This window comes from Oncorhynchus tshawytscha, linkage group LG01 (assembly GCF_018296145.1).
Source record: "Oncorhynchus tshawytscha isolate Ot180627B linkage group LG01, Otsh_v2.0, whole genome shotgun sequence".
In the NCBI taxonomy this organism is placed as follows: Eukaryota; Metazoa; Chordata; class Actinopteri; order Salmoniformes; family Salmonidae; genus Oncorhynchus; species Oncorhynchus tshawytscha.
This window is the reverse complement of record NC_056429.1, coordinates 52,959,186-52,978,850: the sequence shown is the minus strand read 5'-3', so window position 1 is coordinate 52,978,850 and position 19,665 is coordinate 52,959,186. Positions and strand designations below refer to the sequence as shown.

General features: G+C 39.2%; 1 protein-coding gene across 1 annotated transcript in view; it reads right to left on the bottom strand.

The window, feature by feature from the left end:
- Nucleotides 1–629: 629 nt before the first annotated feature.
- Nucleotides 630–19,665, bottom strand: part of LOC112253025 (cilia- and flagella-associated protein 46) — a 93,861-nt gene continuing 74,825 nt past the window's right edge. Inside the window, exons 52-60 of the mRNA XM_024424886.2 lie at nt 12,561–12,640; nt 12,118–12,178; nt 11,686–11,718; nt 9,362–9,464; nt 9,088–9,200; nt 4,541–4,622; nt 4,099–4,235; nt 3,834–3,935; nt 630–2,100 (exon numbers count right to left, since the gene is read on the bottom strand). Of these exons, the coding sequence (XP_024280654.1) occupies nt 1,973–2,100; nt 3,834–3,935; nt 4,099–4,235; nt 4,541–4,622; nt 9,088–9,200; nt 9,362–9,464; nt 11,686–11,718; nt 12,118–12,178; nt 12,561–12,640 (839 nt within the window). The 3' untranslated portion in view covers nt 630–1,972. The remainder of the gene's footprint in view (nt 2,101–3,833; nt 3,936–4,098; nt 4,236–4,540; nt 4,623–9,087; nt 9,201–9,361; nt 9,465–11,685; nt 11,719–12,117; nt 12,179–12,560; nt 12,641–19,665) is intronic.

Below are 19,665 nucleotides of genomic sequence, written 5' to 3'. Positions count from 1 at the left end.
CATTTGTTTTGTCTTGTTCCCCGCAAACCTGGTTTACATTCCTTAATCACAGTATATATATATATATTCCTCTGTTCCCCCCATGTCCTTGTGTGGAATTGTTTTTGTTACATGTTCAGTGTGCTGCACCAGGCTGGTTATTTCCCCCTGGGTATTCTTGTGTAACCCATAGGAGGTTGGATTATTACGTTTGTTTCGTGATGCTATTTTGCGCATTTCTCTTTAGTTTTTTTGTCTGGAGATTTGACGCTGTTGCGTCCGTTTGTTGTGCTTCTGCCCAAATAAAGAGTGCGCCTGATCACAACTCTCTGCTCTCCTGCACCTGACTTCAACACCAGTAGCGCATACGCTGACAGAGAGAGCAAACATTTTTACCAATTAACAACCATTTTTCAGCAGGATAAAAGTCAGCAGGATATAACAACAAATACGGGGAAACTGAGGATTACAAGCTTATGGTTAATATTCTGGTTGCACTGCATAACCACATGTCCCTGAATTAGAATCAATAAACCCCACACAAAAAGCCCCATTTAATTGAAACAGTGAATCATGTTCTCTCAGCCACCATGTGGACTGACAAAGCCTCTGCTTTGTTCATGTTGACAGAATGTTGATTTACCGGTAAGTACAAAATCCAATTTTTATTCAAAGATACTTGTGTGACATGCATGTTACAGAAATCAGAGAACATCGAAAAGAAAACAATTATCTTAGTTCAAACATCTCTACCAAGGGTGCTTACAGCTAAGACTAACCTTAATGTTCATTCAAAGATGGCTCGCATTCACTTTGCCTTGAGATTCAGGTGGTCATACTTAAAAATCTGCCTCAAGGCAAACATTCACTCAATAAGCATTGAAGCCTCTACAATAACACACAACATACCTGCTTTACGAGAAGTGGATTTTCTAGAGTTTTTGGACTTGCCCATGGCTCCTCAAAATTATTTTTGGTCAGATCAGTTTTTAACTCATTGATCATTCAGTCCTTTATGTTAATCTGTGAGAGATGATAGAAAGAGACAGAAATATGGATAGAAAGGGCTGTCAAGAGTTTTACAGTGACTCTTGGATACCAGATAACAGCCAACATCCCACTTATCATCTAGAGTAGACTGTTAAGGTATATCTTGAGTTAAACACACAGCCAAAAGACAACACGGAAGCGAGCACTATAAACAACATGGTTGCTAACAAAGGTGTGATGTATCGACAGGGTGAAACATCTCAAGAGCAACACACACAACTACTTCAGTTGCATCTGCTGGAACGTCAAGTGGCACAAATGTTATTTGTGACCAGGGGCCGTATATACCAAGCGTGTCAAGAGTGCTAATTTAGGATAAGATTAGACTTTTAGATTACAATGAATAAGGTCACAGACCGCATGGGGGGGCCTGATCCTAGATCAACCCTCCTACTCTGAGACGCTTTATACATACAGCCCCAGGTGCTGTCCTGTGGCCTACTGTAGATCCAGTCCTCTCACAAGCAACCCATGTGGTCCAAATATTATGTACTATACATCCCTGTTTTCATAGCTTTATTACATTATTGGTTTTGATAACAGTGTAATTCCAAAGCATGGCAGAGCTCCATAGGGGAGAACGCTTGGGGAGTGGACGATAATACTTTAGACATTTCCCTCTTACCCGACCCTGTCTATCCCACCACTGGCACCAGGTGCATTAGATTAGCTTATTTCTGCTGAGGCGCAATAAAACAGATGAAACAAGTGCAGGCAAACAAGATATTTATTTATTCACTAAAGCCAAGCAACGAATGGTGAACTGTCTCTTAGAGAAACTGAGGATTACTCTTGGCTAATGCATTTTTGGGATCTGTTTGTAATTGTACAGCCTTGGGAATAACTGTGTTATTAGATGGCATTGTGTTGATGTTTTCTTTTAATAAAACAATTTTACGAATATCCTTAAATTTGAAGGAATGTTACGAGGGACTGAAGTGGATCATGTAATAACTAAGTTAGGCAGTCCATAGATGACACAATTGAAGGCTGATGGTGAAGTGGTCAATCTTGGGTGAGCATCATGTGCATTCCCATCTCTATTTACCGAATCCTCGTGGCCTATGGTATCTGTAGAGAAAAAAGAAAGAGAGGGAGTGAGAGAGAGAGATGACTCAGGGAGTGAGAGTGACACAGGTAGCACAAGCAATGTGCTCCGTCTTTTAAATCCTAATAATTGACAGAGTATTCAGTTTTAGGAACATTTTAATTCTAGGAATTGTGTCATGAATGGGATAAGCAAAAAAAACAAACACATTTTGCTTGGTGGCAAGATTAATTGACATCTGAATACATGCACTTAACCCTTTACACTCGTACCCGTATACGGGTTGAAAATGGCAGATTTTGGGCACTAATAAGCACCTACATTGGAACGCAGTGGCAGTACAGTAACATGCTATACATGATGTAGAGTGCAGGTTCTCCGGTTCACAGTGCTGTATGAGTTTTAACTGAAAGCTATACTGAACTTGAGCATCATGAACTTGAGCATCATGTGAAAAAAAAGTTGCCAAAATCTATTATTTTTAATTGGGCAACTTTTGTAAATGTTGTGTTATCTGACTTAGGGAAATGCTGTAAATGAAGATGACTCTGTGTATTCTGAAAGATGAGACGTTGAGGATTATAATAAATACTGCTTGGATGCCATAAAAGCAAACCAAACACCCGCGACTCCAAATGTGCACTTCACATTTCCAAACTCATGTCATATGAGTGTCAATATTCATGATCACTATGTTTGATGTACAGTTACAAGATTACATGGCGTCATACCCTGGGTTGTTCTGAACATAATGAGCCTGTTTGTTTATTGTGAAGAAAATTCACAGAGGCAGACGCACCTGAATATACTCCGGACTCATTTCTATGCGCACCAAAACTACGAACAATTGATTTGAATTGCCTTGTGAAAGCCTAACACTGTAAAATTATATTTTAGAACTTACCTAGTCATATTAGCAATAGAACAAGCTTTCAAGTCATGCTGACCTGACCCAGATTGTGAGTTATGATTGACTGTTTTTGGATTGTGTTAACAACAGTAATTGTCTGATGGCAGGGAAGCAGGGTTGTGTTCCAAATTAAACTACTACAAGTATGCTTGCTCTAGTTCCTCAACAGCAGTTACGAAAGCTTTAAAAAAGTACCTTATAGTTGAAATTGCTTAGGAACTGTGCACACTTTGGAGGTGTATGGCCACTTGGGGACACCAGTTAGTCGTCTCACTCAAGCCCTTGTAATTTGTATTGCACCTAACCCACATTTTCCAGGAATATTCTAATTTTGCTACTGAATGTATTCAGAACATTTTCAGATTTCATTATCAACAAATACGTCAAAAGGTACAGTAAAAGTAAAATGCACATAAAATCAACAGTGTAAGGTTTGGATTCAGTCTTGTGTCAGGTGAACTGTTGTGCACTCACCTTTGGTCTAATCATGTTCCCATTATCTCCAAACGGTTCCCTTTCAATTGCTACCATGGTTATGCATATGCCATTCATATTTCTTCTGTAAGAAACATTTCCCTATCCATATAGGCCAATTCCCACTAGTGTAAAGCATTAAAGGCTCACTTGATGAATGGCATTATTCCCGCATAGTGCCACCAACAAAAATGTAAACAACGAAGCAAATGCATACCATGGCATTTTTGTAATGCAAAAAGCACTCAACATTCTTCCAAATGGGTATATTTAACTACATATCAATTTCAACATATTTTCTCACTGCCTTAACAGAATACTACCAGATATGATTGAATATGGCCCAGCCCCAGAGTTGTAGTGATGGCCTACCATCTGATCCTGCAGTGTTTGTGTCTTTCTCTGTGCTCTGGACTTCTCCCTTCCTCAGTGCATGGACAGTCTGGCCAGAGGTCAGGCCTACCCTCAGGAGATCTACAACACATGAAAACACACAGTACACAACACATATTACAGCTATTCTTAGACTTCATATCACACCTTAAATTAAAGCTTTCATGTCCCAGTTTAGGTTGATTTGAAACTGTTTTTAATTTACATACAGTAATGTGCATCAGTAACAGTGTATTGAACTCACTCTCCATGACGGAGTCCATGTTATTTATGTTCCTCTGGGGGCTGCTGTGCCACTGGTTGAGCAGAACACAACGGACGCCACTCAGAGTGAGTAGCAGGGCTGTCTCCAGGGGCCTCTCCAGGGCCAGGTGCCCATCACTAAAGGAGAGGGAGAAAGCGAGAGAGATAGAGAGCGAGAAAGAGAGAGGAAAAGAGATAGAAAGAGAGAAATATAGATAAAGGGGCGTGAAAGAGGAGGAGATAGAGAATATAGATAGAGGTAGAAAGAAGGATAGAAAGAGAGACGGAGACACATGAGGTCTATAAAGGAACTGTCCAGCGTCTTCTCATAACCATCCTGAGACGAAGCATCAAACAGCTGTGGTGTATCAGCTGTGAAGGAGGGGATGCAACTTAATGCACTTCATTGGATAAAGTCATAAGAAGCACATGCAATGCGTTACCTCTTTTGCACATCTAGCTTGGATTGCCGTAGCATGCTGGCGCTGTTCTGGACGAGGTCGAAAAGGACAGCCATCTGGCACTCTTGAGGACAAATAACAACACATCATCATCATCTGGTCATGGGTCGTTCCACAAATAGTGACTTTTGTGTCCCTTTGATATTTTATGTAAAAATGGTGCACCAATATTGCATTTTAAAAGCCTGTTATATTAAATGTAGTGCCCCTTACATAAACCACATGGACAATTCAATAAACTCAAGATTTTTTATATGAATAAAGACTTGCTAAAGTGCATGTTTTTCTGACGGAAGATTTCAACCCACTTAACCCCAAAATTATTTATTATTTATTTCACATTAGTGATTCCTTTACATTTGTCCCTCATTTGAAGTTAAACCCTGTTTCTACTGAACTCTCATTTTAATATTGTGAAACTATTCCTTTAAATTATATTTTCAAACGATAGTGTAAATCAGTGTAAAAGCATGCCAGCTGGTTTTACTCTTTTTGACCATTTTCTGGTGTTTGGTGGTGGAAAACTGAACGGATCGAGCATAACACATCAACCCTGTTACCCATCGATAAAGATAGGCTAGAAATGTTTAACTTTATATATATATATTTTTTAACTTACATTCAGTTGCCACTCCCTGTTGAACACAAGCTTCCATTCCCCGTCACAAGGGGAGTAATGGCTGATTTAAGATGAAATCATCAGCCTTTTTACGTCAATCCTGTTACTTTAAATGGCACCTCATTCATAATTTAACTCTTTTGAGATGTGAAAACATGCTTTTTATCAAATAACATTTTATTGGCTACATATTTAGCAGATTGCGGGTGGAGCGAAATTGTTGACTATGTGCTCTTAATGACAACATTTTGAAATGAGGTGAAATAAATTGTTATTTGGGACCAAATTACACTACCCAAAACGTACTCTATGGGTGGAATGATACACTACTATTCAAAAGTTTGGGGTCACTTAGAAATGTCCTTGTTTTTGAAAGAAAAGCAAATTTTTTGTCCATTAAAATAACATCAAACACCAGTCTCAACGTCAACAGCGAAGAGGCAACTCCGGGATGCTGGACTTCTAGTCAGAGTTGCAAAAAAAAGGCATATCACAGACTGGCCAGTTAAAAGAAAAGATTAAGATGGGCAAAAGAACACACACACTGGACAGAGGAACTCAACGTTGAGACTGGTGTTTTGCGGGTACTATTTAATGAAGCTGCCAGTTGAGGACTTGTGAGGCGTCTGTTTCTCAAATTAGACACTCTAATGTACTTGTCCTCTTGCTCAGTTGTGCACCGGGGCCTCCCAGTCCTCTATATATTCTGGTTAAAGCCAGTTTGCGTTGTTCTGTGAAGGGAGTAGCACACAGCGTTGTACGAGATCTTCAGTTTCTTTGCAATTTCTCGCATGGAATAGCCTAGCCTTCATTTCTCAGAATAAGAATAGACTGACGAGTTTCAGAAGGAAGTTCTTTGTTTCTGGCCATTTTGAGCCTGTAATCGAACGCACACATGCTGATGCTCCAAATACTCAACTAGTCTAAAGGCCAGTTTTATTGCTTCTTTAATCAGAACAACCGTTTTCAGCTGTGCTAACATAATTGCCAAAGGGTTTTCTAATGATCAATTAGCCTTTTAAAATGATAAACTTGGATTAGCTAACGCAACGTGCCATTGGAACACAGGAGTGAAGGTTGCTGATAATGGGCCTCTGTATGCCTATGTAGATATTCCATTAAAAATAATCTACAGTTTCCAGATACAATAGTCATTTACAACATTAACAATGTCTACACTGTATTTCTGATCAATTTTATGTTATTTTAATGGACAAAAAATGAGCTTTTCTTTTAAAAAAAAAGGACATTTCTAAGTGACCAGAAACTTTTGAACGGTAGTGTATGTATTCTTGGATTTATTTATTTATGGGATTTACTTGACAGGGACCGTGCACATTAATGAACATTTCCTTGTTTACATCAATGTAAATGCACCAGTTAGTAAAAGGGCTAATTCTCATCTGTAGCCCCTAGATCGGTTATGAAGGAAGGTCAATGAATTTAGGCCAGTGTGTGTAAACGAAAGGAAAAAGAGAAGAGAGCTGTTGATTCATGTTCATGACTCCAACAAGCATAGTTTGTCATGCTCAAAACTCTCTTCAGGCATTAGATTGAGTGCAGGAAGTAGAATATAACTCATTCTCCCTCCCTCTGCTCTAGATCAGTTCTGAACATCTCGGTCTGACGCAAGAAAGACACTTCCCTGTGCTTGTACTTGAGCATGACATTAAAACTTGAAACTATCTAGAACATCTGCAAACACCTTGTACCTGCTGGCTTGTTAACTGGGTGGGGTTGGCTTGTTATCGAGTTACAGCTGTTATTCAGACGAGGCTCTATTTAGTCTGAACATTCCTCACCACTTTGTTTGGTTAGAAGTGCCAAAGCCCAGCCTGTCTTTGATAGTGGATGGTATTGTGAGGCCCAGGGTGATGTGTAAGGTCATCCTGACTTCCCCTGTCAATCAGATCAAATACACCCAGTGTCATCCACACCCAAAATGTCCTTTGTTTTGGAGGAAGTAAAACAAAAAAAAATCAAGCAAGGCCAAGAGCCATGCCTGTGAAAAGGGTTTGATTGTTGTTGAAAATGGTTTGAAAGGTGTGAAAAGTCAGAAGGCTTTTTGGGGTGTGTGATCAGTTATTTAAGGAAGATCAGTGAAAAAGTATCGTAATAAAGGAATCAAGACAGCAGCCACTGAGGAAAGAGTGGAGTCTCTGTCTCCAAAATACCAAAGGCCTGTGAAATGAACATGATGAGAATCAATACCCCCCCCAAAAAACATTTGTTACTTCTATGAAGAGTGCCTTGTTCCGCCTTTCTTTTTGATGACCAATTTACCCCTTTTACCAAAGAGCACCTTCTGTCTACCAAAATCTACTATCGTGTACCTTAGCAGCGCTTCCCTTCCTCCTTGTTTTATACAGGCTGCTTTATGCTCTATTTAGGCAGCGGTATTTCATTTCACATAATGCCAATGAGAAGAAAAAACATGGCTATTCTTTTCACAACAAACTGTAAGTTCAACAAAAACATGTTATTATTTTTTGTCAATGAATGTGTTAGTCAAGTGTCTATTTCCATTTACTCTTAAATGTACTACAGCACTACAACCTTGTACAGATTTTTGAGTGGCAATTGGTGTAATCAATGTTTATAGACAAGGCCCCTAGTCAATATCAATTGCGGAGGTGTTTGTCAATGGATCTGCCAAAATGTGACACACCCGGGTTAGGCCACAGGTGGGGCACTGTCAGCTCCAGACTCTGATCTGCTGGATTGGGAACGCCAGAGTTCCTGTCCAGGGAACAGTTCAATGTGAGATTAACGTTAATTGACAGCTTGCTCTCTAGTGCCTATAATAACTACTTCAACTCCGGGCGACAGATTCAGAACACTACATCTGATGAACATCTCCAATGCACACATTAAACCTACATCAAACAATTACTAGTCCTATATCATGTTAATAAATCATATAAGCCTAGTGATTATCCCTAATCCATTCATTCTGAATCTCTGTATAATTTCTACAAATGCTTGGTGAAACTTGGAAAATGTAACAGCAACGGGCCTATAATGAAATCTAATTGATGTTATATTGCTGTCTTTCTAAATATAACCACTCAGGGAATTAAAGATTGATGTGTTTAAAGAGATTAAGTCTACTGCTCCATTTACGTACATAAGCTACACACAGTACAATTTAAAATTTATATCTGGGTTTTTGTTTCTCCATCACTGACTTTGGAAAATCCTTCATTTGATTAAATAAATCATATTATCATCACATAATATCCAAAGCCACTCAGATCTTTGACATAATGTGACATTTTTATATAAGTCTTTACAAATATTCCCTGTCATAACGGAAGAGTTATGTTCTGTGTTCTGAACTTATAGCCTAATGCCTTTGAATACCAGTCTTTGGAGTTGAATGAGTTGGATTTGGAGTTGAATGATGTTGTTTTCTACTTAGTCTCCTTAATTTTAGATGGCAAACAACAAATCTCTGACACACAGGATGCATCATAAATGGCACCGTATTCCCTACATGTAGTGCTTTATTTTTTACAAGAGGCCCTGGTCAAAAGTAGGGCACTACATAGGGAATAGGGTGCCATTTGGGACGCCTTTTCAAACGAATGGGTCACTTCAAAAGGTATGTTGTGATAATTCTGCAGTGGTGGCATATATACAACAGCAGCTTACTGGGAGGGAGGCATAGTTGGAATGTGGCAGATTCTGGTTATTTATTTGTGTTCTGGTATTTGAGCTTTGGCTTTGGTTAAGGGCATGGTTGTTTTCTGATCAAAAAATTGAAATAGTCTGTATTTGATGGAAAAAGCTGATACTATAAAATAAAATCTACCTCAAATCGTCCAACATCTTCACAAGAAGGTTCTTGAAACTTAGACCAAACAAACTCAAACCACAAAAGAAAATAGGTAGGTATTGGATACAGTACCAGAAAGGTTGAGGGCAGCCAGCTTGGATGGTGGGATGTTAGCGAGAAAGCGCTCCATTCCATGGAAGATGAAAGCACTGCAGTTTGTCAGCAGCTGCTCCAGCTCTGCGAGACTGACACACACACAACAGTGTTAGTGGCTTAGAGTGCAGCATGCCATGAAAAAACATCAGCTATCAGATTGGTATGCCAGCGGACAGGAATACATGACATACATATGTGACTCTTGTGTCATTACTGCTAATGAGTGTGTTGAGTGAAAGTGACTTCTGACCTGGGAGTGCGTTCACTCCCCAAAAAGCCATCCCACAGTGGGGTGAATTGCTGGCTGTATGCCTCCAAAGTCCTCTTCATCCTCTCTGTCAGGCTGCTGCCTTCTGAAAAATACCCCCCCCACACACACACACAACGTACACACACGACACACACACAGAGAATAAACAGTTCCAGCTACTTCATCATTTATTATCATTGGATGAGGTATATTACTGTAGGACCCAATCTATAGTAGAAGCTGGACTGCATAATCTAAATCTAAGCTGTACCTAAAAATTGCACTGACAAAATGTACAGTATGAAGGGAGTTTGGTGACCTGGTGGCGGAGAGGGAGGAGGACACGTCAAGGCCAGACAATAGTCCATTGGATTTTGGCAAACAGCACATTAATCACTGCAAAATTCTCTTTGCTGAGAAGGAGTCATAGCTCTAAACACTGTGTCCGAAGCTGTGTCCGAATACCCATACTAGCGTACTACATACTGTACTTAAACCGCATACTATGTACGCATTGTTGCATAGTATGTAGCACGTGATGTACTGTTTATTAAAAAGTATGCAGTATGCCATGGCCGCAACGCAGGCCGTGTGTGGGTGGATTTTTCCAACATGCCTGTTTTTAACAGGCATGCACCACATTAACCAGCCTGATAATAGCTCATTTTCATTTGATTCATTTCTCAAAACTCTGAATAGAATAGGAATGTAGTAATAGCACTATCACATTCGACTTATACCATAGTAGACCACATAGCCCATCTATTCTATTTAAAAAGGACTGAAGACAGAAATGTATCTGGTTCCATTTCAACATATTTATTAGTGAAACCTAAGTGCTGTAACATACATACATTGAATCAAATAGCCTAGTACACACACCAAAACTTTTCAAATGCTCAAATCAAAAGGCTATTGCACAGAACAATTTGGACAGTTGGGTGCATCACAAATTTAGAACCGTTCGACAGCAACGTAATAAACTAAAGCATTGATCATTGGGAACGAGATGAAAATGACTGCTAAGGCTTGATCCATACATGTAATAATTCAATAGATAGCCTACAAAACTATAACAATCCATATGTTCAAATCAAAAGGCCCGACTAACATGACATCAATAACGTAGCCACATCCCGAGTCCCCTGTGTCGACACGTTCAGAAATCAAAAGATGGTTTAATATTTAGTTTAAAAGCTCTGACGAAGGCCAAGAGAACAAGAAACACTTTTCAATGAGAAAGCAGAAATCCATCTTCCTAATTAACCTCTACAAGATCGGTGAGAATGGCATCCAGGCATTTAAAGCATACTCGATTTTCATTTCACATACTGTACACAGCCAGTCCAAATACCCATACTTGCATCGTAAATAGTAGGCCGTTTGAGTATGCGAAAAAATGACCTTTTATAGTTTGTGAAATGTTGAAAATCGAGAATACTTTAAATGCCTGGATGTCATACTCATTTCGGCCTTTCATCTGGTAGAATTCGCTTCACAGAACTGAATAGTTTTTTCACACTCAAGTGTGTTCGACACCAGCTGATAATCAGAATAGTGGACGTGCTCTACAAAAATGTATGAACGTCGGGGAAAAAGCGCGATTGCGCATTCAATGAGGCCATCTCAATATGGATGAGTAGTATATTGATATTTGTTGCTTACTGCATATGATTTTACTAAACAGTACATTCTATATATAGTATTTGGTATGATTAGTACACAGTATGCAGTTTAAGTAAGTAGCAGGCAAGACAGATTTCGTAAAACGGCCACTCACATACATAGGGATATCAACGTAAAAGTCGGCTAAAGGTTAAAAACTCTGACCATTACAACCACGTCTATTTGGCGCTGGCAACATTTTCATGCTTAATTAAAACAAAAGATCAAATCAATAAATGGGATTGGAAAACAGTAATATCTTGAATGACTTTTTGGGGGCATATTCTACACTAGATTGGAGGCACCTCTTTACGGTATTCTTGGATGTTTCGTTCAGGAGAGCCATGCCCCTAGGTGTCTACTGCAACAAAACCCATCATTGCACAGCTTACAAAGATATCAGTAGAGATCGGGGTCTATATTCATAAAGTGTCTCAGAGTAGAAGTGCTGATAGGATCAGGCACCCCCTGTCCATATAATCTTATACATTATGATATCAAAGTCAAATCGGATCCTAGACACTTTATGAATATGGGCCCGGGCTGTCAGAACAACATAGATTATCGTCTGGGGCCGTATCGTGATCAACGATTCTCTTGTGGAAATTATTAGCAAAATCAGAAACATAATAATGACAACTAAGATCATGTTTACTTACCATATTCCTCTTCGTTGTAAGGGTCTATAATATCTTTGATGAGGTGTATTAAGGACAATTTTCTTCACAATATGTCACTGGTCTGGCATTACAAACAATCTTATTTCCCAAATCAAATTTCATGAAGCCATTTCTACATAAGCAGTTGTCACAAAGTGCTTTACAGATGCCGAGGGTTAAACCCCAAAGAGCAAGCAATGCATAGGTAAAAGCACTGTGGCGAGGAAAAGCTCTAGAAAGCAGGAACATAGGAAAAAACCTAGAGGAACCAGGCACTGAGGGGTGGCCAGTCCTCTTCTGGCTGTACTGATATTTAAGAAATACCTATCTAGGAAATTCCTACAAATATAGATTATCTCACCACTGAAAATCAGTAAAATACTTATTGGAGGTGTTAAAGGTCATTATTAAAGTCAAACAAGTAAAATATACATTTGAAGTTGTGTGTGTCTACTGGGAGGGTGTTGGGGGGCAAGACACGATTGACCGGCACCTGGGTAACAAGAAACACAGATTAAATCCAGGTAGATTAATATTGGATAGAGACATCCAAACAAACATCTGTGACAGCAAGAGCGGAAGAGACACATTTGACTTGGGAGTGAGAGAGTGGAGTAGTGAGAGGGAGATAGAGAGGGCGGGGTTGAGAGAGCGAGAGAGAGGGGGAGAAAGAGAGGCAGAGGAAGAGAGAGAGAGAAAGAGAGCAAGAGTGAAAGGGTGACAGGGAATAAATATGATATAGAAGCAAGACACAGGATCATTACAGAAACATTATGTCATTGATTGGGAAGTCACAAGCGGGCAAGGGGACTTAAATAATTTCCTGTGCTGAAGGCAGGTAAAAAGGCAGGCCTAGATTTATTTACTGAACTCACCATTTTGATGGCTTTGCTTTGATCTACCTTCCCCTTGGCTCCCTTTCCACCTTTGGTCTCCTTTTTGTTCTCACTTTCAACTGCAGCAAACAGGATGCAGAAATAATAAAGGAAGCGGTTGTCTGGCGGTTTAAATTACACAGCATTTTGACAAATCCTAATGACTTTACTTTACTTTCAGGTTTACTGCCAAAGCCAATGACATCATTGAAGACGCTGAAAGAATACAGAAACTCTGAAAGTTTTCCTACGACCCATAAATACTTCCTTCTGCAGTGACCACTAGCAAACTAGTAATCTCTCGAGGACAGACTACGTCTGACCAAATTAAGCAAGATTATAGTTCCATGTTAACCGAGATAGCAAACTAGTGAACTGCAAAGCATTGAACCCTTAAACGTCAGGCCTTGTAGAATTCCTTTTCAGTAAATGTACCCTATAATTAAATCCAGAAACAACAGACAGACACCTAAACAAAATAACCATTGCTTTCCCAAAGGAAGTCTTTTGTATGCTCAAATTCATCCTGTGCATGTTTCATGCAAACTACTGCGTAGAATAACAAATAGCGCTTTCCAAAAGGTGCTTCAGGCACTACATCTTCTTGACACAGTGGTAAACTATAGATGTCAAAATTATGGTAATGTTTGTCCTAGGTGTGGAAAGTAAATGTCACTTTTTTATATATACTCCAGCCACCCTTGTCCACATACAATCTCTGCTCAGTACGACATGTGTGTGCACGACACACACACACACACACACACACACACACACACACACACACACACACACACACACACACACACACACACACACACACACACACACACACACACACACACACACACACACACACACACACGCCAGATTCCAAATGCCCTATGTACAGCTCTGCTCATTTAAGTCTAACCTTTGAGCACCCACTGGTGTTATGCAAATGATTTAACCTTTTTAAAGTTAATTAAGCTTGCCCAAACATAACATGAACTACTTTTTCTTTTGGAAATTCCAAATGTGCATATTTTCGGAAAGGTTAAGAAAACGTCATCCTTCAAAAGAACTACAATAAAACATTTAAAGACAATTTACCTACTGTAATTTTACACGTGAAGACCATTTCAGAGGTTCAAAATGTTGAATGCATGTCGGGTGTTTGTTACATTTGTTTTACATCCAGACAGGCTGCGAGATACACTGCGAATGTCCATGTATAAATAAAACACAAAAATAAAACACAGCACAAGTCTTATCATGAAAAATGACGAGAATTAAAAATCCTTATTTAACCTGTCTCCCCATTATCTATACTGATTGAAGTGGATTTAACAGGTGACATTAATAAGGGATCATAGCTTTCAACTAGATTCACAAGGTCAATCTATGTCATGGAAATGTATACTCAGTGTATGCCAAATATTCAGTCAGACAATAATATAGTTTTGTATATGGCTAATTTATGTGCTAACAGGAACTTTGCAGCTCGCTGGCGCTTCAATACCTCTCTTACAAAATAAGAGCTTCAAACATTAATTTGCAATAGATCTCGCAGAATTCATTAGCATTAATGAAGGATCGGTTGACGATCCATGCATACTTTGGGATGCAATTCAAGACTTTATTAGAAGCAATGCAACTTCATTCTCTTTTAATTTATACAAGGCAAATATTAATGAAGCAAAATGATTGGAGGCAAAGTTAAATGTTTTACAACAGAGTGCAATCTGACACCTCTTCAAAATATATACACAACATAGAATTAGTTAAGAAAGAACTGAATGTTTTATACAGACGTGCAGAATTTATTATGTACAAAGCTCGTCAGAATTATTACTTCAACAGTGCACGGCCCAGCCGGTTATTGGCTATGAAACTAAGGACCAATGAGGGCTTTGCAAATAATATTAGAGTCAAATCAACAGAGGGGATAGTCCATACAGACTAAAAGCTAATTAACAATACTTTTCGCTCTTTTTATTCTAAATTGTAGGTTAAACATGACGATAATGATGGCACCAGTATTCTATCGCCTCATATCATTGTTAAATTTAGATGTTAAATGATATGCAAAAATTATTGGCTCGCAGACTTGAACCTTGCATGCCAAATTTAGTTCATCATGATAAAAAAAAAAAAAACTTGTTAGGCCTCTGACAACATCTGCCGTCTGCTACACATCATTACTGCAGCTGCAGATGTGGAACTACCTGATGCTGTTCATTTCACTTCATGCAGAAAAGGCCTTTCATCACTTTGGCAGTATCTCTGGACAATATGGGCTTTGCAAATTATTTTCTAAACAATTCCTCATTGGCAGAAGGACAAGGCAAGGATGTGCTCTCAGCAGCTTGCTCTTTGCTTTATCACTAGAACTCCTGGCTCAAGCAGTCTGTCAGTCCACACATGTTCCTATCACTACTCACATCTCTGACCACCATATGCAGATGAAATATTACTATAGGTTGGAGATGTCCCTCGTTCTCTACCTGTCCTTCTCAATATCTTTAAAAACTTTAGTTCAATCTCAGGTTACACAATTAATTGGACCAAATCCACACTATTACCGCTTAATGAAGAGATACCTACATGTCCCCTGACATCCCAATAGTAAGCCATTTCAAATACCTAGGCATTGACATCTATCCATCCTTACAGATCACTACCAATTTTAATAGTGTTCATAAACAGGTAGAGTCAGACCTACAAAGATGGTCTCAATGCACAAATTTCAGACATGCACGTACATCATTAAGCTGAACATACATCCTCTGATAAACTTTTACAGCTCTATGATTCCCTTTTCACAGCCACTGGGATATTGGAAGAAACTGCACCCTTTGATTTCCAAATTTATATGGAGGGGAAAGTGCCCTTGGATCAAAATGTCCACTTTATAAAGACGGAAGTGTTCTGGAGGCCAAAATCTCCCCAATCTTAAATTATATGTCTGGGTCTTTATTCTGTGCCCACAATATGTGTAGTTTAACGCCAAAGTACAGGGGTTCCTCCGTTAAAAATTGCGAGCTTACGCCACGGGACTTAGAGGTAATTTGTGGTTTAGTACGGTACACTGCGTCACCACTTCATTGCTCCAGACCAGCGCAAAGGGGAGTTAGAGCACTGATTATGCTTTTGGGTCCAAATGGGTCTCTGACAATGAATGGGCGACATAAACCTAAATAGAAACTGATAATTGTGCACGACTTTGTATTACTTACTAAAACTGTTGTTACACTAAGGTTTTTATTATTTTATTTTGGTCTTACTGTAGTAGTGTAGCCCACTCCCGACCGGTCACGTTATACAGCACCTGAGTGGTGCAACAGTCCAAGACACTGCATAGCAGTGCAAGCTGTGTTGCTACAGATGCTGGTTCAATACCTCCTTGACTGGGAGACCCATGAGATGATTGTATGTTTTTGGTTTCTCTCCTTCTAAAAACAGAACTAAATCATTCTAAGTAACAAATTGGCTTTATTTACAAATTAGTAACAATATCTCACCCCATGTTCAAGAATGGCCTTTTTCTTCGCTCATTTTACGTTATTTGAAATCTAAATCTCCAAAATATGATTATTTTTTAAACAATGCAATTATTGTTATTATTCATTTAGAATTATATAAAAGCCCGTTGGATATTCTCACAGATATATTATTAACCCTGTTATTAGCAGGACCATATATATTGGTCACATTTTTTCATATGGTCTGGGAGTGCCCAGAGGTTAACTCCTTTTGGCAATCTGTGGCTTCATCAATGTCAGGCATTTTGTCTAAACCCATCCCATGTCTGGCCAATGTGCTACTGTTTAACGATGAGTCTTCACTGAACTTAACATACAGGCAGAGAAGGATTTGGCTTACCGGCCTAACAACAGCCAAGAGAATGGTTGCCTTACAATGCCAAGCCCCACACACTCTGCCACATTAGCAATGGATTTATTTATTCATGGACATAGCTCAATTTGAACTGTCAATCTCTCAACTGCATGGTGCAATACTACAACACTTGGCAGTATAAAATCATTACTTTATATACATGTACTTAAGTAAGTGAGATGGGAAGGAGGGTGAGGGGATAAATGTGTAATGTCTGCTGGTGTGTGTGTGCTTGTGTTTTATCGTTTGTGTTGTCAACCAATAAATTATAAAACCTCATGAACAAAAAAATATATTAAAAAAGTGTAATGACATTCAACAATTGTCATTAGGCCTACACTCTTGTAGCCTGAAATAATTAATGAGTCTTGCTGACAAATGTACCTTTAAAAAAACAAAAAACAAGTAGTAAAGTTATTTATACTTAAATAAGTATTTTCTTGTCCATTATTACATTTTTGTGGTGAGTTGTGTATGCTTCAGGCTACACTAAACATTGTCCTTCAACAATGGCTGTCATTCAGGATCTATTTGTTCAAAATGCCTATAATACATTTCTTATTCCATTGAATTGGATTATACTCAAATCAATGACGTTAGAACGAAGCAGCCCTATTGATAAAATTCCTCTGCAACGACAATGGTGTTATTGCCAGAGATGCCAGAGACTTTGAGCCCAGGAGCTACAAAGAGATGAGTGACTCAAGATCTTGACGATCAGAATCTGCTTGCTGTCTAACAAACTGCTTGTCTGAAAATGTGTCCTGGACTGACAACACATGAAATTAAATTCAATATTTCACATCCAAAACTGTAAACATACAGTATGCAGTATTACGAATTTGTGACTAACCTTGAACATCATAATCTCCCTACTGTCACATCTAAGGCAATCTAAAACAAATTTCAATGTAATTTCATGGATGGAATAAATGTATTATTTTGGGAGAAATAAATGTAAAAGCAAACTTTCATGCCCTTCCATAACCCTATAGCACTATTTGGTAAAAGTCCAAGTCCATATTATGGTAAAAACAGCTCAAATAAGCTAAGAGAAATGACAGTCAGTCAATCTGGAAAATTTCAAGAACTTTTAAAGTTTCTTCAAGTGCAGTCGCAAAAACCATCAAGCACTACGGTGAAACTGGCTCTCATGAGGGCTGCCACAGGAAATGAAGACCTAGAGTTAAGTTCAGAGGATAAGTTCATTAGAGTCATCAGGCTCAGAATTTGCAGCCCAAGTAACAGACACATTTCAACATCAACTGTTCAGAGGAGACTACATGAATCAGGCCTTCATGGTTGAATTCCTGAAAAGAAACCATACTTAAAGGACACCAATAAGAAGAAGAGACTTGCTTGGGCCAAGAAACATAAGCAATGGACATTAGACCGGTGGAAATCTGTCCTTGGGTCTAATGAGTCCAAATTTTAGATTTTTGGTTCCAACCGCCGTGTCTTTGTGAGACGCAGAGTAGCTGAACGGATGATCTCCACATGTGTGGTTCCCACCGTGAAGCATGGAGGAGGAGGTGTGATGGTGTGTTGCTGGTGACACTGTCTGTGATTTATTTAGAATTTAAAAGCACACTTAACCAGCATGGCTACCACAGCATTCTGCAGCGATACGCCAACCCATCTGGTTTAAAGGCTATTTGACCAAGAAGGAAAGTGATTGAGTGCTGCATCAGATAACCTGGCTTCCACAATAACCTAACCTCAACCCAATTGAGATGGTTTGGGATGAGTTGGACCACAGAGTGAACGAAAAGCAGTCAAGAAGTGCTCAGCATATGTGGGATCTCCTTCAAGACTGTTGGAAAATAATTCCTCATGAAGCTGGTTGAGAGAATCTGAAGAGTCTGCAAAGCTGTCATCAAGATAAAGGGTGGCTACTTTGAAGAATCTCAAATATATAATATATTTGGATTTATTTAATTCTTCTTTCGTTACAACATAGTTTTGATGTCTTCAATATTATTCTACAATGTAGAAAATAGTAAAAATAAAGAAAACCCTTGAATGTCTGTCCAATCTTTTGACTGGTACTCTATGTAAGAGCATCATGATCTATGTGCAGTACTTAACTTATTGGATAGACACTGCAGCTTGCTAATAAAATATATGGATTGAACACTATCTGACACTTATTTCATTGCATCCTCAAGAATGTGAGGCTCACATTTCTCTGCGTCATTATCAGAATTACCTTCCCAGATATAAATGTAAGTTCAAGTGTCATGTGAATTTTACAACCAAATTACAAATTCATTTGGATATGCAGACCATGTTGGGAAAGAATAGAGCAGAAGTACTCAAATACTTTTTGAGAAGGTCCGGTCACACAAATTTCCTTGGCGACAAAGGTCCGGATGGATATTGTAATTTATCGGCATCGTAACAATGACTACCGCCCTGTAGCACTCACATCTGTAATGTAAAGGACACCATCACAGACAAACTGAATTGGTCCACTCACACAGACAGCATCGTGAAGAAGGCGCAGCAGCGCCTCTTCAACCTCAGGAGGCTGAAGAAATTCGGCTTGTCACCAAAAGCACTCACAAACTTCTACAGATGCACAATCGAGAGCATCCTGGCGGGCTGTATCACCGCCTGGTACGGCAACTGCTCCGCCCTCAACCGTAAGGCTCTCCAGAGGGTAGTGAGGTCTGCACAACGCATCACCGGGGGCAAACTACCTGCCCTCCAGGACACCTACACCACCCGATGTTACAGGAAGGCCATAAAGATCATCAAGGACATCAACCACCCGAGCCACTGCCTGTTCACCCCGCTATCATCCAGAAGGCGAGGTCAGTACAGGTGCATCAAAGCTGGGACCGAGAGACTGAAAAACAGCTTCTATCTCAAGGCCATCAGACTGTTAAACAGCCACCACTAAAATTGAGTGGCTGCTGCCAACACACTGACACTGACTCAACTCCAGCCACTTTAATAATGGGAATTGATGGGAAATGATGTAAATATATCACTAGCCACTTTAAACAATGCTACCTTATATAATGTTACTTACCCTACATTATTCATCTCATATGCATACGTATATACTGTACTCTATATCATCGACTGTATCCTTATGTAATACATGTATCACTAGCCACTTTAACTATGCCACTTTGTTTACATACTCATCTCATATGTATATACTGTACTCGATACCATCTACTGTATCTTGCCTATGCTGCTCTGTACCATCACTCAT